Genomic DNA, 25607 nt, shown 5'->3' with positions numbered 1-25607 from the left:
GCACAATCACCATATTCCCTGTGACAAGCATAGTTATTTCTTGTCTTCCAATCAATGAAAATTCTGTCCATACAGAGGTAGGCATTTATCTGGGACAAGAGTATAAGAATGGATGGTATCACAGTATTAAACTTCCTGCCCTGTCTTTTAGTGTCTTTAACATTGCTAGAATTAGACATCAATCATGGTGCATTACAGGCTGCCACTGTGGTGATACCAGTTACAGGGCAAATTTCAACCCTTTATGCCCTTGATCCTCCTGTTCCTTGCTAGATCTGTTATTTTTGGCATTACATCTATTAGTAATGTACCAGGTTTCCTCCCGGGTAGAAAAATGCTATTTTTACTTGTGTTACATTGCAGGGAGAAAGCTTTCATTATGCTTGAGTTACAGGATGTTGGTTGCAGGGAATGGAAAGCTTTTCTATTTTTGACAGTATCAATAAAGCACTTCTAATTCAGGTATACCATAAACTAAATCTTCCAATATTCTGGTCCAATAATATGCTTTAACCTGAAGTGAACATTCACTACAACACCGCAGGGAAATATCTAATCCTTGTGGCTTTTGATTGGACTTGCCATTTTCAGGCTACAATACATTGGGAACTTGTATTTGAAACTTGACTGCAACTGGCCAAAATTCATTCATTGGTGCCCCTATAACGTGGCAAGAAGAGAACAGGAATATTTATCAACAGGGCCAGCCCATTGATTCTAATAGCAACAATTCTTACACAATTACGTGATAATTTCTATCACTCCCCTACGGTAATTGAATACAAAACTAGGGGCATGATGCTCTAGTAATAAAGGTCACTAGTGAGGCAATATCTGGATACTGCGTAGTGTCTTGGTCCTGTGTGTTGAAAATAATCTATAGGTTTATCAAACTAATATTTGGAATCAGAGGGTTGGTTTTTTGAGATTAAGGTAGGGCAGATTAGGTTTGTTTACATTGGGAGTATAGAAGAGAGACAACTTTATTGAAACACAGAAGATCTTGAGAAGTTTTGACAGGGTGGATGTGAATAGAATATTTCTTCTTGTGGGAGAATCTAGAACTAGGGGGGTCATAGTACAAAATTAAGGGATCACAGATTTAAGCAGATATGAAGCAAAATTCTCTCTCTGAGGGTTATGAGTTTGGAATACTGCTGTGGAACCACTGTCTTCGAATATTTTTAAGGCAGAGACAGCTAGAGATAAGAAAGGAGGTAAAAGGCTACAATTGGTAGATGGGAATGCAGAACTGATGTTACTACTGGATTAGACAGGATCTTATCAAATGGAGGAATAGGCTTGAAGCTTACTAACTGTGTTATATGATAAACCAATAAAGAAAAGCTTTGCTCTTTCATATTGGAATAAAGATAAAAGTACAATGCTACTTCTCAGGTTCACAGATTAAACAGAGTATAAAACCAATACCAATATTGTAATACTTATTTATAATGGCCTAATAATTAACCCCTCACATGGCCTCACACTTCTAATATATTCTTTAATTATTATACTGTCCACAACCCCAAAAATTGGGATATATTTTGCTCTAGGTAAAAAGAAACAACAGTACTAATTCACATGGCTTGGTTTCACAAAATTAACAAAACTGCACATCAACTGTAATATTTCCTTAAAGAATGTTGATTCAGCTATCAACACACAGCACAATATTAGAATCAGTCTTACAGGTTGACTAATTCCAAATTCTAGATTTGCAGGCAAAAATATGGACAGTTCTCTTAGAGTTTTTTTGGGTTTTTGTAGGACATTCAATCATTCTAACATGAACGCAACTTAAGTAGTGCCAAGTATTGTAGGGTCTGCTGTGACTTAATTCCTAATGGCATATCAGAAATGAAGTGTGAATTGTTACATTTATGTTAGTGTGACAATGTATCATGGAACAGATGAATTCTTGACTTTTAAAATGGACAAGAAATTTATTAAAAAAATACACACAAGAAAGATTACTATCAAATAAAAATTAATTCCATTTGCTAATTAATTTTAAACCATTATAACATTTTATTGGGTAATGTACTTATAAAATTAAAGACAGATGAATAAGAGTGGTAGATGAGGCTCCATGGGAAGAGGCAATAGCACAAAATAAAACCTTAACCGGTTATGGGACATCATACATTATTGGGGAGTTGCTGGAAGAGTTTCACTTGATGAATTTGGAGAAATGCATTCGCAAGCTGGTAGTATATGATGAAAAAGAAAATTGATCATAAGCAAAGTGATAGAAGGGATAATCGATAGTGCTATCAAGCAGCACATGCTTAGCAGCAACTTGTTCACAGAAGCACAGTTTGGGCTCTGCCAGAGTCACTCAGCTCCTGCCCTCATTACAACTTTGGTCCAAAATTGGACAAAAGAACTAAACTCCGGAGGTGAAGTGTAACTGCCTTTGACATCAAGGCAGCACTTGATTGAGTATGGCATCAAGCAGTCCTGGCTAAACTGAAGTCAACTGGAATCAGGGGAAAACCCTCTGCTGGCTGGAATTATACCTAGCACAAAGGAAGAGTAGTTGTGGAGGTTAGCAATCAATCTTCTCGGCCACAGGACATCTCTGCAGAAGTTCCTTCGGGGTAGTGTCCTAAGCCAAACCATCTTCAGTTGCTTCATCAATGACCTTCCCTCAGTCATAAGGCCAGAAGCAGAGATGTTCGCCAATGATTGCACAATGTTCAGCACCATTCACAACTCCTCAGATAATGAAGCAGTCCACAACGAAATGCAGCAAGACCTGAATAAGGTAACAAGTAACATTTGTGCTACACAAGTGCAATGACGATATCCAACAAGGGAAAATCCAGCTATCACCTCTGGCATTCAAACGCGTTACCATCACTGAACTCCCCAGTGGGTGGGGGGGGGGGGGGGGGGGTTGGGTGGGTTACCATTGACCAGAAACTGAAATGGAGTAGCCACATACATAATGTAGCTACAAAGGCAGGTCAGAGGCTAGGAATCCTGTCATGACAAGGCTCAAGTCAGGGGTGTGATGGAATACTCTCCACTTCTCTGGATGAGTGCAGCTTCAAGCTCAGCAGCATACAGGACATGGCAGCCTGCTTCATAGGCGCCTCACCCATAACCATTCACTCACTCCACCACTGAAATACAGCAGCAGTTTGTATCATCTACAAGATGCACTGCAGCAGCTCATCAAGACTCCTTAGACTTCATCTTTAAAACCGACGACCTCTACCAGTTAGAAGGACAAGGGTAGCAAAAGTATGGGAATACTACCTGGAAGTTTCCTTCCAAGCGACACACCATCCCGACTTGGAAAGATATCACTGTTCCTTCATTGTCACTGGGTCAAAATACTGGAACTCCCTAACAGCATTGTGGGTATACCAAACCTCAAGGCCTGCAGCAGTTCAAGAAGGCAGCTCATCATCACCTTCTCAAGGGCAATTTAGGATGGGTAATTAAATGCTGGTTCAGCCTGCATCCCTTGAATGAATAAAACTGACTCCTGCTATGCTGTAACCATTTTATAAATCCTTTCAATGATTCTATGTGTGCAGACCAAGTGGTATTAGATTCTTGTCCCTGTATTATTTTAATCATGCGTAGGTGCTTAATGGCTCATTTAAGAATATCCAAATTGATATGCATTACGTGCTAATAGTCTGTAACATCCGGCAGCACCAAAACACTTTTCACCATAGCACCTGTGAACATCTTCAATTGTGACAAGTATCATGTCAGATTTAAGTGCCTTAATAAAACATACATAGTGGTATCTGTGGAAACACTAAAACACAAGGGAATGATGGAGGGCAGAAGAGTTAGTGACTGTAGTCAGGTGGCAAGTACATTCTGGCTGGCTGACTTTTTAATCTGATTCCATCTACAAGATATCAGGACCCTCATGAAGATTAAGCTTTCAGTGGCGGCAAGTAGGCCGAAACACAAGAACCATTGGTTTGTTTTGGTCCATTATACTTCTACAGTATCAAGCAGCCTTTCACATGCACTGCAGATAGAACATTTAAAAAGTAGCCCCTTAACTAATTACAGCAAAGCTCCCTTCCAATCTTGAAATGTATACAGTAGAAAATATACATAAGTTGGGCTTCTTGGAAATCCTAGAGGTGGCCTGTGCCTGAGAGGCTACACATCAGTACAACACACTGAGAATGAGGAAGATTTAGGAATTTGAACTACATGTGAAAGTGAGAAATATGGCAACAAATAACACAGTTCACCTGAGCTTATATAAAAACGCCACTTGCACTGGAACCCCGTGTACACACAGCCAACAAGGTCACTAAAAATACTATTATACAACTTTAATGTGTGCTGTTTATCATTTCTAATGGATAAAATCCTGTCCAAAAGAACAATGTAGCTTCTAATAAGAAAACAAGCCTGAAAACAAACCAGCAGTACTGTTTGTGAGCATGTGGCTTGTGATATAGGCTTGGAAATGTAATTGAATAGAATGTATTGACTTTAGTATTGCAATTCAATTGTACATTAAAATCAGTCACTGAGTATAATTGACAGCTTATTGGAAAGGAAGAGACAGGCTTTACTATCATTGCTGTTGGGGAGTTCTTTACAGAAGAGAGTGATGGATTCAGTTCATAAGGAATAATGGACTAGATTTCTGAAATTAGGCCTTCTATGCATTTTTTTTTGTTCCCGAGAATTCATATATGCAGCATGTTCACAGAACACAAGCATCACTCTGGTATTCCCAAATCAAGCTGGTATAGGTCATCCCCATGTTTTACCAAAAAGAGGCCAAAACATCCTGACACAGCTCATCAGCATAAAGGTGAAATAACAAGAACTCACCTGTGTTCTCGCAAGGCTGGTTTCTTTTAGTTCGTGCCCAGTGAACTCAGTTCCTTGGGAGTATTGTACAAAATGTAATCACAATTTTTCCAACCTTCTCAAGAAGCAACCATCAGAATTTTTGGCTCTTCCGCAGGCAGTCAGCATCCCAAATGAAGAGCTTGGCTCACTTCTGGTCCTCGTAATTGTAATTAGTTTTGAAATTGGCATTTACTGCTGAAATGGTGCTGGCTCTCAACCCTTCTCTCTTTAGAGATATATACAATTTTATCTTTTTATATACAGCACCTGGATGTTTCCCAGGAAATGTATTTTCTTCTAGTGCAAATCATACACCATTCATCCTTTCTGAGAATACTAGCCCTTCCTAATAGAGTGAATTATGGCAGCGTTGGTAGGCATATGATATTCCGTTCCTTAAGAAAATAAACACAGTTGAAAAATACTTGCTGCTGCATCTGTTGGTATCTGGCATAGTCTATGCAGTAAAGACAACTGATGACTTCTCTAATTCAGTAACGGACAGTAATTGTGACCAATTCCTGCATTACTCTCAAGTATGTCGAGGACTGTATTGTTTTAAACTGGAGGTTCAGCCTGTAAGTCAGTGAGAATTAGACTTCACACCCAAATCACAACTTTCCTGCTATATCCATGATTCCTCATGATTTAACAGTTGGCATGCCTCCTTTGTCGTGCTTGGTCCCACCAGGCCACTCTACCCTACCTACTAATGCTATTAAACAATGACATAGTCATCAGTGACCATTCTATTCAGTCCAAAAAAGGGGTGAGGTGGATTATTTATATAAAAAAAACTGTATCTGTTGAAAATTCAAAGAACACAATTTTCTTTTATGTACCTTCGATGAAAACTGCATGCATTTCTTAACATTGTTTCTTTAAACAACCTTAGTAAGCGTTTATTTTGCCATCTCACATCCATTTTAGCTTGTCAAAAAAATCAGACATGATACCAACAGAAGAGCTCAATAATTCTCTTCCTGAACTTTAGCAATAACATTAACACTCAGAACAAATGCATCTTATTGTGGCAAACCTACTTATACAGCAGCACAATTTGCTTCATCTCAACAGTTTGTCCTGCTCAAATGAAGGTAACCAGGCAGTCTCTACCACTCTATCATTATACAGACTTTGACAAATAATAAAACAAAGACAGAACATAGTATTAGTGTTACAGCAACATTTTCCAACACAATGCATTACTGCATTGCAAAACCTATGTAATGCATATATACTGGTCTACAAAACATAATATACTGAAGTGTGCATTTTCCCTTTATTAACAAATGCTCAAGAATACAAAAAAGAATCAAAAAAGGCTGATAAAAACCGTGACTCATAAGGTGCTTATTCTTACAAAACATTTCTATCCTCAGACCATTAAAGAAACAGACCCTATATATCAGTAGACTTGAAACTAAAAATGGCACGATGCATACATTCACATCAAGTACAATGTATTGGTCAGATGGGTTTATAGGCTCAAACTATTGGGAAAGTGACTTCGGCTTTGCCTGGGAAAAAACAAGGGGTCAAATATTCTACTTCTCTGGTAAACTTTCAAGGACCATGAAACATAGTTGAGATGACTCTGGTAAAAGTATTCCCCTCTGAGGCCTTTATATGTCATTAGGTGCAGAATTAACCAGTTTAAAACAAAAACCAATATCTGCAGATATTGGAAATATAAAACAAGGACAGAAACTACCAGAAATACCTAGTGTCTGAAGCTACATTTGCAAAAAGGTCTCCCCCACCCCAGAGGGCCTGAACCCAAAATCATGAACTGACCTCTTCTCATCATTCTTGCCACCCGACCTACAAGTAGTCCCAGCACTTTCTACTTCTGGCTATTTCAAAAGTAGATGCCACTTCATGGGAAAACATTCTAGTCAATATAGAACACCTATCCTGGAAATGTTACAAGGCAGTAATATATTGAAATGACATTATAAAAGATAGTTTTATTACTCTACATTGAATGTGTATTATTGCCTTGTGATATATGTATAATACAAATAACAGCGTTGGATAATACAAGTGTTTTTTTTGGCAGGGGTCTCACTAAATTAACTTGCCAGGAAACTTCTTTGCTGGTGGTGCTGGTGGATTGTGGTGAATGGCAAATTTGTGTTTTGTATGACCCGTGGGGTAACTAAGTCTCAATGCAGGTTAGTGAAAAAGAACAAGCTCTGTTTTCATGATGGAACCTCTCTCAAAGTAACCAACAAAACAGAAATACTTGCTTACTGATATAATTGTACCTAAAATGGTGGTCTTGATTTATGAATTTGTAGGTTTTATAGTTATTAACATAAAATGAAACATGAAATGAAAGCTGAAAATATGGAATGAAAATCTGAAACTATCTGCAAAATTCATTGAGATAAAGAGACTCCTAATGCCATTATTCCAGTTAAACATTAATTTAAAAATAATTTTCAATGAGTATCTGATCGCATTCTAACAGATTAGGCTATATTATTTCCTGTTAACTTTAACAGATTTGTGAAGGCACTTACAAATGTATCTACAAATTTGTGGCAGCTAAGGCAGGGAAAATATATATACAGTTATTTGTTAGCACTTGGGAATAATTTTCCAAAAAGAAAAATAAACTCCAGAAATTTAAAAAATTGGAACACAAGCATATGCATATCAACAGCCACCTTTTCAATAAGTATAGCTTTTTAAGCGAACATCATGGCAAATAAATGTTTATTTCCTATACACTGAGTGTCATCTACTTAACAGGAATGACTAGATAAATGAAACATTTTAATTGCCATAGTGGTGTTTCAATTAAGAAATATCTGTTATATGCATTACTTTTGCAGCACTAGCAACATATTACTACTGTAACACAGATTTGTACATTTACATAACAGAATTTGTCCATCCTACCCGATTGTTACCCCACTTTTGAAATATCAGCACTGACTGTTAACATTTGGAAATTTTGCAAAAACACTTTCACACCTCAAAAAAGCCAACGAAAAAGAGATATTTTGAATTTAGTGCAGGAATTCATTACATTTATTCTTATAGTGTCAACTACTGTGAATTATGGTTGAGAATACAAGGATTGTGGTGTTAAGAGCCAAAAAATTGGCAAGATAAATTGAGTAAACATTAAGTATTTATTTACTTGGAAAATAAACACTGGTCCATCCCTTATGTCTCAAAGTTTACAACTCTTTCCCTGGGAGAACTAAAACTATTCAGTTTATATTTTGGTGAGAGAAGTGAAACAAAAAGGTTTCAGGGTTTTATTTGCTCCCAGCATCTACAACCATTTAGATTACTGAAAGTCATGGATTGAATGACCCAAGTCCTCAAGGCTTTTAAGATATATTGCAACTCAAGCTCAACAATAATTAGGCCTGTACTGGCAAGAGACCAATCTCTTTACCGTAAACCCAAAGAAAAGCAAAAACTGTCATTTTAAAATAAGTAGCAAGTCCTTTTAATTTGCTTAAAAATATGAACGTGCATTCCTCTATCTTTCCCATCCCTCAAAAATACAATATTTTGTTAAAGAATATGCTTATAGAATTGTACATCTAGCTTTAGCCTGTCTCTTGACTGCACTAAACAAAGAAATTTTAATTCAGAAAGAAGTCCAAACAAGGTACACATTACATTGGTGCTATTCACATATGATGGAAAAAGTTTTTTTTAAACTGTGAAGCCTACAGTAACATTTTTACACAACATTTAATTTTGAAAATACTGCCAATGGAGAAATGCATTATCTCTATACTCTTACTCTACACTAATGAAGTTTGAAAATTTACATCATTTTCTTTTTCCGTTGACACTAAATGATTAATAACATGCTCATATCTAGAATAAAAAAAGGACTATTTAAACTTTTTGATTTTTTTTACTGGCATAACGTCTTCCTTCTTTAGATGCAAGCCGCTTTCACCATGTGGCCCATACTCATACTTCATTTTTGTAAAAGAGCAAGAGTTTCAATGATTTGTAGCAAACCAAATCTGACACAAATATGTGGCATATTACAGATGCACTTAAGACATTTTCAGAAGTGTTTTTATATTATGCTGTTTGTATTTTTGTTATGTATTTGCACTGATTAAAAAAAGGGGGCAAGTACAAAATGGCAAAAATGTACGAATCAAAATACAAACAACAGCCAGGAAGACTGCATACCAAAGAAAAATGCTTTTCATTTTAGATCAATAAGAATGGTTAAGTAGTGGGTGTCTTTTATTGCCCGGTGGAACATCGGTGTTTGTTTAAGGTAAATGTCTAAATTATTTAATATTATTTCTGGTTAAGTATGTACACGATAAAACAAATTTGGCATTATGAGCAAGAGTTATAAATCAGATTTAAGACCCAAACATGCAGTCAGTATTGTGCCGCACTGCATAGTTACTTAAAAAAATTGTATGCCAGGATCGTCATTTAAGTAACAAAAAAGGCTTTGGTACATATCAAATTTGGAATATTACTGCATGTTATATTGACCAGGTAGTAGCTCAAATCCATCAACAGAAACATGTCTGCCAGATACCAAATTATGCACAAAAGCAGCAGAATGCAACCAGAACTTATGCATCCTTAAAAGTGAAACATGATATAGTTGGGATTCCAAAGTACAAATTCTATGATTTTAAGTTTTTCAAGTGTATGCTTTTAAACAGAGGAAGAATTCTAGTAAGTCATTGCATGTAAAATCTTATCATATAATGTACCTCTTTGGAAATTCAAAAAACATTTATGAATCTTGGAACATTCCACAACTACCATAACATACATTTTTTCTGGCATTCAGGAAAAGAAAATTAATAGTGCAAATCTTAAAAAAATGCAATTTACATCAAATTTTGCATTTAACAAAAATAATTTGATAAATGTAACATGATGTGAGGCACTATCTTAACACCAGGCAAAACTAGTATCTGATATGTAAAATGAAAACAGGTCACTAGGTAGTTTCAAAATAATAAAAACAAAATGTAGGTAGCTTTAAGTAAAAATCAGAAAATGAAACTACTCTGAAGGACCAATGAAGAGGTAAATGCAACTGTTTTTTTTCTAAATGTAACCAGGTTATTATCCAGTAATTTGTGTGGTCCAACATAACAACTGGTTAATAAGATTACAACCTGCCTACCACATTGGTTGTATAACATGACCAACTATGTAAATATGTCAATTGAACACCAGAAATAAAGGTAGAATTTGCAATTTTTTTTCATTTCTTAATCAGAACAGATTCTGCATTTGACTGATCTGAAGTTGAAATCAAGATAAACTCTAGGTAGTACAGAGTTACAGGCAGTATAACATATATAAGCAATGAATGTCACTGTTCATGAAAAAGAAGCAGTTTGGCCATACCAGCGAGGATCTTTGGTACCTGGGCAGATATTATTTCTGCCATCATTTCAGGGAACTGGATGCTGAGAGACTGAGACTGAACAAAGAGATCGAATGTAAACTGATGAAGTTTCCTCACTGTCTGTAAAAGATAAAAAATAAATTGGTAAAAGAATTAAATAAGAGCCGTAATGTTTTTCCTTCGTTTTTAATTTTCTTATGCTATAATGATTAATGACAGTACACAATTGCAGACAGAACCTAAGAAACCAGAATCAAACAATTAATACTTTATAGCTAGTAACAAACCATGCAAGTTGCCCATCCCCACTTACCAACTTGATTAGGCTTCCTTAAATCAACATTAATTGTTGATATATACCCACCCAGATGGTTAATAGTTATAACTGTTATTTCCTTCACTGGAAGGCATTCGTACTTTATCTCAGTTTGAAAATAGTGCTGTGTTCTGTCAAAGTCCATTCAACTTCCATCTGAACTTACTGAGGCAAGAAATTTAAATGAACGAAAGATCTACTTTAGGTTACTCCTGGAGGTGTATGCCAACCAGTTTTCTTACTGCAAGTTATAGAAACAAATATGACCATAAGATTATTCATCCATGCACCTCATATTGAGATAGTTCAGGGCAGTTTTGTTCTAAGTAGGTTTCACAGAAGTTGTCAATATCAGAGTATTCATGAGCTTCTAGATCAACCTATTATGAAAGATCCTAAAAAACTGTTTCCTGCTTTAGAGTATCGACTTTCAGTGGAAATGATTGCAACTTCAATGTGGAATTGGCACCTAGCTTGATAAAATATTTAACTTTTCTCTGCTTATTGTTCAGCTGGTTACCCTGTGTACTTCAAGTGGGCCATTTTCTCCAGTATCCACCATGTTCTTTCTTATAAGATTTATGAATTAATGGATAAGAAACTAATATACATTTCTCCAAATTCTAACTCTCACTGCATCCAAGAAAATGCCAAAATTGATAGTACACTTTTTACCTGCATGATAGACATTTCTGTAATATGTAGAGTTGATGTCACTAAGAAAGTGGTGACTATGGAATTAATCTAGAAATCGCATTTTGAAATTTGTTTACAATATTTACACAAAATAGCTTCCTGTTTCACAAGAAAATAAAAATATAAGAGCAGGAGTAGGCCACCTGGCCCCTCAAAGCTGATCTGTGCTGGCCTCATCTCCTTTGCTGTGTCAGTTCCCCAGAGCTCTCATTTCCACAGTCTTTCAAAAATATATCTACACCCACCTTAAATATTTCTAATGATCTAGCCTTCAGAACTCTCTGGGGTTGAGATTTCTAGATAACACCACCCTTTGCACAAAGATATTTCTACACACCTCAGTTTTAAATGACTGCCCCATTATCCTATAACTATGTCCCCTTCTTCATGGTTTCTTCCACTGTGAAAAGATCTCAACATCTACCATATCATGTTCCTTAAGATCTTGTATGTCTCAATACGGACACCCTTTATTTTACTAAATTCGAAGGAATATAGACCCAACCAGTTTAGCCTCTCTTGAGAGGACAACCCTCGCATCGCAGGAAATCAGCCTGGTGAATAGCTTAATTTCAATTTTAGTTACTTATCTATATGTAGTCTGTAGAAATACATGGTTATATCCTGTATGTATTCTGATTATATCCCATAATTCAACATTATTATTCGGTTTCATACACAACAATGTGCAATATAGAAAAGAGAGTACCATCAAGCACAATAAAAATATGCTAATGTCAGCACAAGAAATTTGTGATGCAACTAGATTATTCAGCGAAATAGATCAAACAAAATTAATGCATGATGTAAGTGCTTTTAAATAGAATCACAACTTACTATTTGCAGAGAATCTAGGAGCTTGGTCAGTTGATAAAAGCGCTGTGGATTATGCATGTAATCTTTCCCCTGAAAGGAGATTACTCTGTCCAGTTCCTGAATGTAGTTCAAACGCAGCTCATCAAAGTATTTCTGGTTTTTCAGACCTTCGACTGGAACTGCCAAAGAGAGAGTGAAGCTTACTTTACAAACTTTTACCAGGCATGACATTGATGCTGTATTTATTTAAGATTTCCTATTTCAAATGCATAAAATACCATCGTAAAGGCAATGGCAACTATAACTTTAAAATTATGAAGAAAATCAATAAGCTAATCTAGAAACCATTTCACCTGAAATTGTTCTGTGCACTTCCATGTGTCATTCACCCAAGCATGGCTGATGCTCGCCTGGCACCATTGTGCAGCTAATGACATCTTAGGTCACAGTGCACGTTGGAGGAAATGTTTGCAGAAAGTGGAGCTTCCAAGGGAAACCAAGACCTTTGTTGTTAAATCAAACATTCACACACGAACAAAACTAGGTACACTTTGTTAATTAAAAATAAAATGTTGTTTCTTCTGGATTTGAATTGGCACAGAATAGTACACAAATTAAAGAAGAAGTCATAATTGTGAATAGTAGATACAATTTTGGCAGAGAATTTGTGGTGTTCCCAGCATAACTATAGAGACGGTATATAATGCAGGGGTTGAAAACCAAGTGTGGGCCTGACCAGCTTCAGCCCAAGCCTTCTGAATACATTTTCATGTCTTATAAGTAATGGTCCTCCTTGCCAATGCCAAAGGCAAAGGAGGGGAATCTTTATTGGATTTTATGTCAAAATCTTCATCATATTATTCTAATTTGTTTACATTGTTGATTCCATCTTTTGCATTCCTCTGCCCTCCACTGAAAACCAACCAAAATAATAAATATTGCTCCTGCCTTATTTCTGTCTTTGACACAAGGTGGACAGTTTTACACGTCTTAAAGCTTGGTTACTGAGTTATACTGATTGGAGCCCTGTCACAAGCTATTCTACTCTCATTTAATCCTGCTGCAAACTACCCCATCACAAACTTTTCATGTTGTACTTTCCTGCCTTTCTTCTCTCCTAAGATGAATTTTGTTTACCTCGACCTTTTCCTGATTCTGAAGGGCACTGATCTGAAAAATAATTTGGTATCTATCGCCACAAATGCTGCCTGGAAAGCTTAATATTCAGCATTTTGTTTTTATTCCAACCTGTTTTGTTCTCACATTGAAATGGAAGAAAAATAGTGTAATGGGAAGTACATAACTCAGTTAAAAACAAGACTGAGCTAATATTGAGCAGTAGATTTGTACCTTTAACTTCCCAAAAAATTGCAATTAGGATAGAACTGTTTTTCTGGCATTTGAGATAAGAGTCCATACTTACTGATGCTAAACAGTAGCAACACTTTCATGCAAAGGAACTCATCCTGTGAAAGCTGCAGCCATTGAAACTCCTGGGATAGTTGCTGCATTTCCACACAAAGATTATACATAGTTGACTTTTGCATCCGTTGCCTGCGAATGCACGAAAAGATATGAACAGCGGCTAGTCAATAGCATTGGGTTATATAACTTCCATTCTTACTCTGTTGTTAGTAACAAATCCCAAATACCATTTATTTGTTGTTCAAAATAATCAGCATCAGGGTAATTTCATCAAATCACTATATACTCCATGTACTCACTGTAAACACTGTTAACTTCCAATAAAATGGACAACAGCTTGTAATTTATACTAAAAAAAAAATCACATTTCAGTCAAGAAGAGTGTTGGGTTACATACTTCACAGGGTATTCAGCTGTTTTCAAATGAAAGCTAATACCAGCATCTCCCTGAAGTACAACATTCTTTCAGAACTTTGGACATACACGTATGTTAATGTATTGTCTTCCCAATGCTAACAATGAAGCTCACTTTCGACATTATCTGATCTTTCCAGGAAAATAAAACCTTATACAGAGTACAACATTTTTTATAATTAATAACAATGAAAATGGACCATACTAACTGCATATATTACCCAAGTTTCGAGAATGAAACATAACTAGTTGAATAGTGCACTCTAGAAAATGCTTCCAATTAAGGAGTGACGATTCTTAGATAAGTAAACTAACATTTCAAATTTTGTCAGAATTAATATTGGTACAAGAATTGTTATATCACTTAGAAAAAAGCTGACATCGGCATTCAGGGAAGGTCAACTAAAAATCATTCTTATCTGAAATTCTGAGTGAAATAAAAGCAATAAATGATTCAAGTTAATAATAGCTTTGCATGTATTCTCCCTGACATACTGTATATCTGTGGAGGTCTATAATATTTCCTGGATAAAAGGGTGAAAATCTGAAATAAACAAAGTAGAACATACAATAAGATGGAAGTCAAGCAGTGGGTCAAGCAGCATCTGTGGAGGCAAAAGGTACATGTTGATGTTTCTGGTTGAGACCCTGCCTCAGGACAGAGAGGAAAGATTGCCAGTATGTAGCAATATAAAGGGGTGAGATAGAAGTTAGTTGGTGATATAGGGAATCAGATGGGGAGGGGATGGTGGGCAGATGGAACCGGGGGGGGGAGAATAGAAGAGGTGAACAAAGGGAGAAGAAAACTAGATGGATGGGATACCGTGTGCGGGGGGGGGGGGGGCACACTGGGGGGGGGGTTGGGTTACCTGAAACTGAAAAATTCAATCTTCATACTACTGGGTTGAACCTACACAAGCGCAGTACAAATTGTTATTCTTGCAATTTGTGTTTGGCCTCTCCTCAGCAATGAAGGTCGAGGAGAGACAGGTTGGTGGGGGAGTGGGAAGGAGAGTTAAAATGACATGCGACCAACAAAAGATGTTGTGGACAGAGCTCAGGAGTTCCACAAATTGATTGCCCCGTCTACATTTGGTTTCTTCTGCTCGTGAGAAAATGGAGGAAATGCGCGACAGGACGCCATCAACTATGGAAGAGGGGAATCCACATTTCCAAAAGAAGGACGACACTTTAGAAGCCCTGAAGTAGAAGGACTTGCCTTGAGAAAAGATGTGACGGAGACAGAGGAATTGAGAAAAGGGGATGGCATCCTTACAGGAGGCAGGTTGGGAGGAGGTATAGACGAGATAGCTATGGGAGTCAATGAGTTTATAGAAGACATCAATGGCAAGTCCACCTCCAGAAAAGGAAGTAAAGTGTCAGAGGTAGTCCAGGCGAATTTGAGGGCAGGATGGAAGCTGGTGGCAAAGATGAGGAAACTGACAAGCATTATTTTGCTGTCACACATATTTAGATTATAACCAGACATCATGATTGTACAAAAGGTCATACTAAAAGTTTCAAATATATGATATAATATTTGTATAATGAATGCCGTCTATACTGTAATTGATTCTCATCCCGATTTTCCATCAAACATCCTTTGGGTTCCTTTTACTGGAATTAATTCAAGTTTTAGCACTCCAGACTGAGCTAAGATTGTACATTCTATAATTGGACCTTAAATGCATTGTTTTTTTTTGTGAAAGCCCGCATCCTTTACAGGTAAATAGTTTGATTTCAGCCTGATTCTGTGAGGCTGATGAAGGTTTCTCACCAAGATCCAACCTGGAACTAAATAAAAAAAATTCCGTTGAAGGGGTTCTGAGACCTGTATTATCCACCAGACTTCTAATATGTTAAGTCAGTTACTGAAAGATTTTCTGTATTTTACCCCACCCAATGGTACTGCTACTAGAAGGTTTCTGTACTCTTGTGGAAATGGGCATGCACAGGAAGAACATCAGAGAAAATCATGGGGCGTCTATTTCCCACCCATTAAAAACTGGGCATTTAAGATATATCTCCTGCAGGTGTGATCCACAGTTAAGAGTGCAAGGTTATATAAAACTTTTTTTTTCCTGCAACATATTATGGTGTACACTGATGAGGTTTTTAAATCAGTACATCTTTTAACATCCTACAGGAAATTCAATCAGGTCCTATAATATGCTATTAAAGTCTCAGTCTCAATGCACTTCTTGTGAATATTTGTTAACAGTTCAATTTTTCCAGCACATTATTTCCATCACACCTTTCTGATTGCTCAAAACCCCTGCAAACCTTGCTCCCTAACCCTGTTCTATATGTTCTTCCAGTACTCTTACATCCCAAAGCAAGGGAAATGGGGTTCCTTTCTAAGCATTTCTGTGGAGAGGGATCCTGTGACTTGGGTCTGGCAACACCATTTGGTATCTGTTGACAATGATTACAGGTGCTGATTTTTCTTTCACATAAGAGATGCTGACAATTATACCTCTTTAAACAGTGATTATTATTATAAAATTTAGACACTAGTACCCTTATTGCTGACATATTCCACATTTTCCCCAATTTCCCCTCCTCTTAGGATCTCTGTCTACAGAAATGCTTCAAAAGGAATACGTCTTAAATCTTTAAGAAATGTGTAATTGGCAGACCAATTCCACACATTTACATTTTAGCAGGGCATTGTATATAATAATCCATTGATTTAGTGCAAGCTGGGCCATGAACAATCTAACAATATTCTCTCCTTGCAACACTGATGAACTTGCTGTCCTATTTTTAACATTTCCTTAATGTTTTATTCCCATTTAATTAGAAAATAGAATTCTAAAATAGTTTACCATGAGGCAGCTACCTGACCCAAAGTCTTTGCTGGCTGCATTTTTCCAGTAAATCCCAAGCCCATGCTTTATTCCCATTTCCCTTCAAATTTTCTCCAAGTTTTTATTGCAGGTGCCTATTGAGAGTTACAACTGGATCTTCATCCACTAGATCTATCTGGTTGTATGTTCTAAAGCCTAACTATATTGCTTAAAAACACATTGTTGTTCATTTCACCTCTGGTTCTTCTGCCAATTACTTTATACCTGTGTTCTCTTGTTATCTTAGCTTCTGCCTAAACAACTTATAATTTTAAACACTTTGAAACAAATCTTCTGTCCGTCTTCTCTCCTGTATGGAGAACAAGCATAGCTTTTCAAATTTATCCAAGCAAAAGTCATCCCTCAATTCTTCATTCCCACACCTTTCCAGTAAAGCTCTTTTGGTCCTTTGCTGAAGCCTGTACAATCTTGTTAAATTGTGACAGCCATAATGGGACATAATTTGCTAGGGCCAAACTAATGTTAGAAAATTGTGCTACATTTTTACTGTCTCCTATACACTATGGAATAGAATAAAAATTAGTCCTCAGTTGTAGACCTTAATTCATAAAGTAGTGTACATATATTGAACTTCTTAAATTCACTTGTTATAATTTATGGGTTGTGGGCTTTTTTGGCAAGACTAGAATTTTATTTTCCCCACTCTTAAATGCTTTTCGGAAATATGGTGGCAAGCCACTATCCTGCATTACTACATTACTTCTGATGCACGATACCCTTAGCAGAGTAGCTAGTAGGGAATTTGACAGCAATAGTGAATGAGTGACATTAGACCTCCAAGTCAGGAGGGTGTGTAATTCAGAGAGGAAGCTACAGATATTGGAATACTCAAGTGTCCTGTCTTAGTGGCAGAAATCAGAGGTTTATAAGATTCTGATGCAGTAGCTCTGGTGAATGACTGCAATACCCTGAGAATTTACTTTTGAATGATGCTCAGGACCACTCCTTCCCGCCATGCTGCCACCTTCCATGGGACAAGACATCAATGAAGATTCTAATGGAGGAATCTGGGACATTAGCTGAAGATGCGTTTCTCTACTCATGGCCATATCGTACTGTTGCTCGACTTGTCTATGGGACAGTTCTCCCATGCATTCTGAGCACTTAGCTAGATTGGAACCAACACAGCTGTATCCAGAACTAATATCTCAGCAGGTGCTGGTTTCAGTTTTATACTGTTCTAATGTTGCACTTTTTGATGCTACTGAATAGATTGCTAGGGAATTTCAAAGAGCAGTTAAGAATAAGTCACAATGTTGAGGAGTAACAACATATGGAGTAACAAACAGGCCAGAGTTAGTAAGGGCAGCAGATTTCCTTCCTTCAGTAAACCATACTTTAACATCTACCTCAATGCTGAACAAGAGTTTTTTTTTCCCTTAGAAATTTAAGAATGAACTTTTTAATGAACTGAATATAAACCTGTTATGGTGGGATCTGTTATGAATGCATTTCTTTGTATTGTTACCAGGCCTCTGAATTATTACTTCAGTAACTTATCCGGTATACCACTGTTTCTTCTCTCAATAGAACTAAATTTCAGAAATGAAGTTCAACATCCAGTGACTACTACTGTTAGAGATGATTCAGCAGTAATGAAATAATGTGGAGAGCAGGCATTAATTCAAATGAGAACCAGTCTTCAAAAAACTCTGTTCACAATTTAACTTCCACTGATACTTAAAGGCCATCAAAATCAGTCATCGAGCATGGGAATTCTGATTCTGTACCAGTCTAACTATGCAGGGGAAGACAATATATGAATGTTCATATGAATCAGCCCTCATTGAAACCCTCATGATGAGATCAGGGAAGGCATTAAGTGGCCATCGTCTGTATTAACACATTGTTAAAGGCACACCACTGTCCCTTAATATGTAGTTCAGAACATGTCTGTTTTGTAACTTAGCATTCTTGTTGTTTGTATATCCAGGGAGCCTTCCCTCAACACCAACGAAAGCAGTATATTTTGTGTGCCTGGTGCTCACAACCCCTTAGACCAGCCACTGGTCTTTGAATATTCAAAGAGATTCTACCAGCTGGGATGTGCTCTCATCGCAAATTCGTAATTCTGCAAAGTTACCTGTATCTACTTAAAATGTTAAAGTAGGTAATTATAACCATTGAAACTGTAGTTAATTGTTTATTATTGTCTTTGCTTTTAAAAGTATAAAACTTCACTGTTCAGTTGAGTGTCTTGAGAGGAGAAACAGATTCACCAGAAGGTGTGCTTGTGATGAATAAGGACCTTCAAATCTATCAGCTTCCAGTATCCCATGAAGCAGTCAGTATGTGAGTGTGTGAGACATAGAGCATGTGCGGCAAGGCCGTCAATAGGGTCCTGCATGGTAGACTGGTCCAGAAGGTTAGATCACATGGGATCCAGGGCAAGCTAACCAATTGCATTCAAAATTGGCTTGCTGGTAAGAGTCAGAGCATGGTGGTGGTGGGTTCTTTTTCAGATTGGAGGTCTGTGACCAGTGGTGTGCCTCACTGGTGGGTCCATTGTTGTTTGTCATCTATATTAACGATTTGGATGAGAACGTAGGTGGCATGCTTACTAAGTCTGCGGATGACACCATAAATGGCAGTGTAGTGGAGAGTGAAGAAGGTTATCTAAGATTATAACCGGAGCTAGGCCAATTGGCAAAGTGGGCTAAGGAATAATAGATGGAATTTAACTTGGACAAGTGCAGTGTTGCATTTTGGGAAGTTAAACCAGGGCAGGTTGTAGAAAGAGAGACCCTCAGGAACAAGTACACAGTTCCCTGAAAGTGGTGACACAGGTAGACAGGGCAGTGAAGGTGTTTGGCATGATTGCCTTTATCAGTCGGGGCACTGAGTACAAGAGCTGGGACATCATGTTACTGCTGTACAAGAAGTTGGAGAGACCGTACTTGGGAGTAATGTGTGCCTTTCTGGTTGTCTAGCTATTGGAAGGATGTCATTACGTTGGAAAGTGTGCAGAAAAGATTCACAAGGATATTGCTGGGACTGAGTGCCTTGAGTTGCAAGGAGAGACCAATTTTGGCTGGGGCTGTTTTCCTTGGAATCAGAATCAGACTTATTATCACTGACTTAATTGACATGATTTTTTTTTTGTTTTGCAGCAGCAGTACAGTGCAAAGATATACAATTACTATAAATTACAAAATGAATAGTGTAAAAAGGAATAACGAGGTAGTGTTCATGGAGTGAAGGAAACTGAGGGGTGACCTTATAAAGGTATATAAAATCATGAAAGTCACTGATAAGGTGAATGGTCACAGTCTTTTTCCCAAGGCTAGGGGCGTCTAAAACTGGACAGCATAGGTTTAAGGCAAGAAGAAAAAGATTTAAAGGGGCACGTTTTCCACACAGAGGGTGGTGGATATATGTATGGAACAAGCTGCCAGAGGAAGTAGTAATCGAGATTACTAGATAAGCATACGGAGGAATTTAAAATAGAGGGATATGTGGGAGGAAGGGGTTAGGTAGTATTAGACAAGGTTTAAAGGTCGGCACAACACTATGGACCAAAGGGCCTGAATTATGCTATACTGTTCTGTGTACATCTTTCCTTAGTGGTGATATTGGTATCAGATTTAAAACAACAAATTTGAAAGATGTGCAGAAGAACTCCTTCCACCTGTGCATGAGGTAGGATATGGAAGTGCTTTTTATTTAGAAGCATACAGATTACATAATTACAGAGCAGAACAGACAACAGCTACAGTCAGGTTTACATCCTGTAGAGAACTTGTCAAATATCATCAAATCTAAAAAGGCAATGTAGTCTCCAGCAGAGAAGGAATCAAATTACCGACTGTGCAGGGAAGCCTTTGCTGGAATACTCCTAATTACTCAATAAAACATGGTTGAAGATTGGATTTAGTAGTTAAATTCAGCATGATGGGGAGCAAAATCTTAGACTATTAACACCTTAAGAAAGGATAGAGAACAAAGGTAAGGAATAGCAGCACTACTGCAATCACCACAGTAGAAAAGTACAAGAGATTATTTATAATTGTCTATCAGGAAAGCACATTGTAAAGAAGGTTATAATGGAAGGATATAATTTTCACAAAGACAAGGGAAAGCAGACAATGCAAATAACAGGATCAAAAAAATTGCAGATGCTAGAAATCTAAAATAAACCATAGAACCATACAGCACAAAACAGGCCCTTCGGCCCACCATGTTGTGCCGTCCATCAGACCACCCTCACACTACCTAACCCCTTCCTCCCGCATATCCCTCTATCTCACATTCCTCCATATGCCTATCCAACAAGCTCTTGAACCTGTTCAATGTATCTGCCTCCACCACCACCCCAGGCAGTGCATTCCATGCACCAACCACTCTGTGGGTGAAAAACCTCCCTCTGACATCTCCCCGAACCTCCCACCCATAACCTTAAAGCCATGACCTCTCGTCTTGAGCATTGGTGCCCTGGGAAGGAGGCGCTGACTGTCTACTCTATCTATTCCTCTCAATATTTTATATACCTCTATCATGTCTCCTCTCATCTTCCTCCTTTCCAGTGAATAAAGCCCTAGCACCTTAAGCCTCTCCTCATATTCAATACTCTCCAATCCAGGCAGCATCCTGGTAAATCTCCTCTGCACCCTCTCCAATGCCTCCACATCCTTCCTATAATGAGGCGACCAGAACTGAACACAGTACTCTAAGTGTGGCCTAACTAGAGTTTTGTAAAGCTGCATCATCACCTTGCGGCTCTTAAACTCAATCCCGCGATTTATGAAAGCCAACATCCCATTGGCCTTCTTAACTGCTCTTTCCACCTGTGAGGCAACTTTCAATGAACTGTGAATATGAACCCCCAGATCCCTCTGCTCCTCCACACTGCCAAGTACCTTGCCATTCACCCAGTACTCTGCCCTGGAGTTTGTCCTTCCGAAGTGTACCACCTCACACTTCTCCGGATTGAACTCCATCTGCCACTTGTCAGCCCAGCTCTGCATCCTATCAATATCCCTCTGTAAGCTCCGACAGCCCTCCACACTATCCACAACACCGCCTATCTTAGTGCCGTCTGCAAACTTACTAACCCAGCCCTCCACCCCCTCATCTAAGTCATCTATAAATATCACAAAAAATAGAGGTCCCAGAACCGATCCCTGCGGGACACCACTAGTCACTGCCTTCCAATCCGAGGGCACTCCTTCCACCACAACCCTCTGCTTTCTACATGCAAGCCAATTCCTAATCCACACAGCCAAGCTTCTTTGGATCCCTTGGAAACAGAAATTGCTGGAAATATTCAGCAGTTCAGGCTGTACCTGTAGGAAGGGAAATGGTCAATGTTTCAAGTCAGAGACACTTCATCAGAACAGACAAAAGAAGCTAGTAAAACTGTTGGGAGGGTAGGGGAGAGATGTCTTTGATAGGGTAAAACCAGGATGACCTTGGTGATAATCTGAAACAAGTTTATCTGGTCAGTGAGTGAATGGGAGCAGTTAGAGGGCAAGAACATAGACAACAGAACATGGGAGTTGCAAAATGTGGAAGAGGACGACAAGCTGAGCTTTTATTTTTCCTCTCTGGGAGTGGAGGTCATGCTCAACCTGACCTGTTTGTGACTCACCCACAAGTGTAAACATCTCAACATCTACCCTGTCAAGCCCCCTTAGGATCTTTTAAATTTGAACAAGGTCATCCTCATTCTCCTCCTTTCTTCCACAGCCAATCTGAACCTGACCTGAGTGCTTATTATTTTCTACATCTCATCAGCACAGTAAATACAACAATATCAAACGTGCTAATATTTGTATGAAATAACACACAAGTGCACTTGAAACACTCAACTTTCTGAAAGTTACTTTTTTACTAAGCAAATCATCCTGACCTGAATAAGGTAATGAGTTGGGCCAGGGCAGCACAGCCTGACTGAAACCGAAATGTTTATCAAAATATAAATCTACTTGATCCAAACCAAATAACTGGACTCAACTATAAAGCATTTGGCAGAGGTTATCAGCCTCAAGGTTATGCTTATCTATCCTAATTCCTGAATCTGCCTTTGCAAAATTTAAATGTACTTTTATCTTCATCATTAATTTCAACATGGACCACCAGTGTTGGCTACTTTCTTACCCTGAGTTTTACACTTCTTTTGGGATATGCTGCACTCTGGAATTACAATAGTTTTCAGGACTTTGTAACTGCAAAAGGAATGCGCATTTCCAACTATCAAATATAAACACCTGACTATAGTTCCTTGTGGATTTTACTATCATCTTCTTCTCCATTCACTAACATAGATAGCCTTACAATTTTTAAATATATTACTGATGGAGCTGTGGGAACCAATCAGCTAATAGAATAGCGAGCATCAGTAAATTACCGATTTAATAAGAGTGCTGAATACCAAAGAATGAATTAAGATTGAACAACAATTAATTGAAAGCTTAATAACCACAGAAATATGGCTAATGGTAACAGTTGGGACATGACCAAAAATTCCAAGTGGGCAGGCTTGAACAGGCTGGATGGTCAGAGGGATCCCATCTATCTCATAAACAAAAAAAATTAAGAACACCACAAGTATTCATAACCAGTTGCAAATTAAACAGGACAATACTTTGCTTGCTCAACAGTAATGAAGGCTTGCATTGGCATGAACTTTTTCCAATTAACATGATTCTTCTGAACTTCCTCAGGAGATATCTGCCACAGTAATGTGGTCTGCAATATGAACTCTTATCAAACAGGCAAGAAATCGTAAATTTGAAGGAGGTAATATATTCATTATCGTTCATTTGAAGAGAAGTATTCAGCTGCCCAAAGACCGTAATGGAGTAACTACAGTGGTAAGTGCTAAAAACTGTTCACAAATGGATTATCAGAGCTTCATTCTCAATTGCCTGGCCTTTGAGAACAACAGAAATTTTGCACTAGTTAAATTTTCCAAGTTTTATTAGCTCATGTGTGCAAAGAAGCAACCATGATGTCTTTTTTTGTCCAGCATTCTGAGATACATTATTTCAAGTTCAGGAAACACTGATGAAATGTGCAGAAATAGTACAGTGGCTGTTCACAATGATATAAATGGTTTGGGCAATGGTAATAATTTAAGTTTGTGCATTGTTGAGATGATGAGAAATGAGTAGTAGATACAAAAATTATAACTGTGTTTACCAGCCAACTACTTTCTGATTTGCCATGACACAAGGGGCTCACACCACCCCCATCACTGAAGTAAGTTCCTGCTCTTATTTGAGGTTCCAGATATAGCCACGTACTTTGGTTCACTTCTTATGAAAGGACTCTCAACTCTTTTGGAGTCATTTGGAGGGAAATTACCCTTCTCTACTCTGACACTTTTAAGCCAAGTATCATTCTTCTTTTGTCACCAGCATTGCTTACCCATCTGTGCCAAGAATGTGTGTCTCTTTGGATTTTGCGCATTTCCAGGTGAATGTACAGACAAAGCCCTTTGGGCAAACTTATTGGAGTTGCAAGAATGCAAGGAAATCTACAAAATGTCCCATTCCCAATGTTGTCCAATGACCACAAGCCACAACAGTTCTGCTTCTATTACAAATTCAGACTGGCATTATACTAAATTGTCCATTTGCACAAACTGTAAACACATACACCATTATGCAAATAACAATACTATGGTATGCAAATAGATATACTTATGTAGGTGCCAATAATGTTACCTGAGCACAGTGCTGCCATGGGTGATACCAGGTCATCTTATTAATAACAGACTGCTTTGCAGATAATGCATGGCATGCTCATGCTGAGAATATAGCAATCAGGGGGCAGGTGGCATCAGCAACTTTTAAAGAACTAATAAACACCCATAAAAAACTGATTGTAGAGAATAATGAAAAATGTCTGGTACAACAGCGAAGTGCTTGTGTACTTGCTGAAGGTCATAGAAAAAGTGAATGCTGTTCCATATGTGCAAAAAGTCCTTGTGCAAGCAAAATAATTTGAGCTAATTTAAATTTATATACTTTGATTCTATTGAGCTGCTTAGCAGGTAGTATCAGAACCAATTTACTAAATAAGCTAGCTTGACAACCGTGGGTCAGCAGCTGTGTCACTGAAATCTAATTACATCAGTGCATCCATTTGCTTATCTATTGATTTGATGACTCTATACTAAATGCCAAGGACATTGCATAAGAACACACCAAAATTTCAGTTGCACTTTGGTTTTCTGCTTTGGTGTGATGGGAGTTGTGCCAGAAACATCACAGTTCAGTCAGATCAGATGTTCCTAGTGGAACATCTTTTTATAATTTTGCTATCTTGATACTTTTACTTGGAAATGACCCCTTGATACATGCATCAGGGATAGCACACATACAATAATTGCACATCAAGGATCACAGCATTTATGGATCTGAATCTAGAGCTGACAGATATGAATAAAAGTTTCTAGAGCAGGGAAGAAGACAGGCAATGTTAGAAGAATAAAATTAAGTATTCTTGAAGCACAAGCCTGTATCAAACAATGTCCTTGCTGTCTTATAGGCTGGTTAGACCTGAGATGGGAGTGAACATGGTGTGTAGTTTCTTGGCAGAAATTTAAATTATGCCTTTCATCTTTCCAATGTTCAAATGGATTAAGTTCTACCTCATCCATAAGATAATCAGGGCCAAATCAGGGCGATCTGTGTGGGATCACTGGAGAGTTAAATATTGTGTTGGGCATTTACAGATGATGCCAATGAACAAAGAGGAGCAAGGGGCAAAGAGAAACAAGGGTGATCATATGATTATGGTAAGAATGGGACTCTGACAGGGCAGAGACCTGGAGATGGGTCACAGCAGAGAAATGTTTGAGAAGAGGAGAAAGCTTGAGACTTCTTGGTGCTCA

At 37.9% G+C, this 25607-nt stretch overlaps 2 protein-coding genes across 3 annotated transcripts in view; one reads left to right on the top strand and one right to left on the bottom strand.

Moving 5' to 3' along the window:
* ophn1 (oligophrenin 1) overlaps positions 1 to 14490 on the top strand; it is a 204890-nt gene extending 190400 nt beyond the window's left edge. The window contains 1 exon segment of the mRNA XM_052022352.1: positions 14481 to 14490. The gene's annotated coding sequence lies outside the window, so the exon portion shown is untranslated.
* The window catches only part of ar (androgen receptor), a 144244-nt gene continuing 126620 nt past the window's right edge, over positions 7984 to 25607 (bottom strand). Inside the window, exons 6-8 of one of the 2 annotated variants that reach the window (XM_052022350.1) lie at positions 13483 to 13613; positions 12081 to 12238; positions 7984 to 10351 (exon numbers count right to left, since the gene is read on the bottom strand). In XM_052022350.1, the coding sequence (XP_051878310.1) occupies positions 10196 to 10351; positions 12081 to 12238; positions 13483 to 13613 (445 nt within the window). In that variant the 3' untranslated portion in view covers positions 7984 to 10195. Of the gene's footprint in view, positions 10352 to 12080; positions 12239 to 13482; positions 13614 to 25607 lie in introns of those variants that run through there. The other variant, XM_052022351.1, reaches the window with a different exon arrangement.

The sequence above is a fragment of the Pristis pectinata genome, chromosome 8, assembly GCF_009764475.1.
Source record: "Pristis pectinata isolate sPriPec2 chromosome 8, sPriPec2.1.pri, whole genome shotgun sequence".
NCBI classification, from domain to species: Eukaryota; Metazoa; Chordata; class Chondrichthyes; order Rhinopristiformes; family Pristidae; genus Pristis; species Pristis pectinata.
The sequence above is the reverse complement of the archived record's forward strand: the minus strand, read 5'-3'. Positions and strand labels throughout refer to the sequence as shown.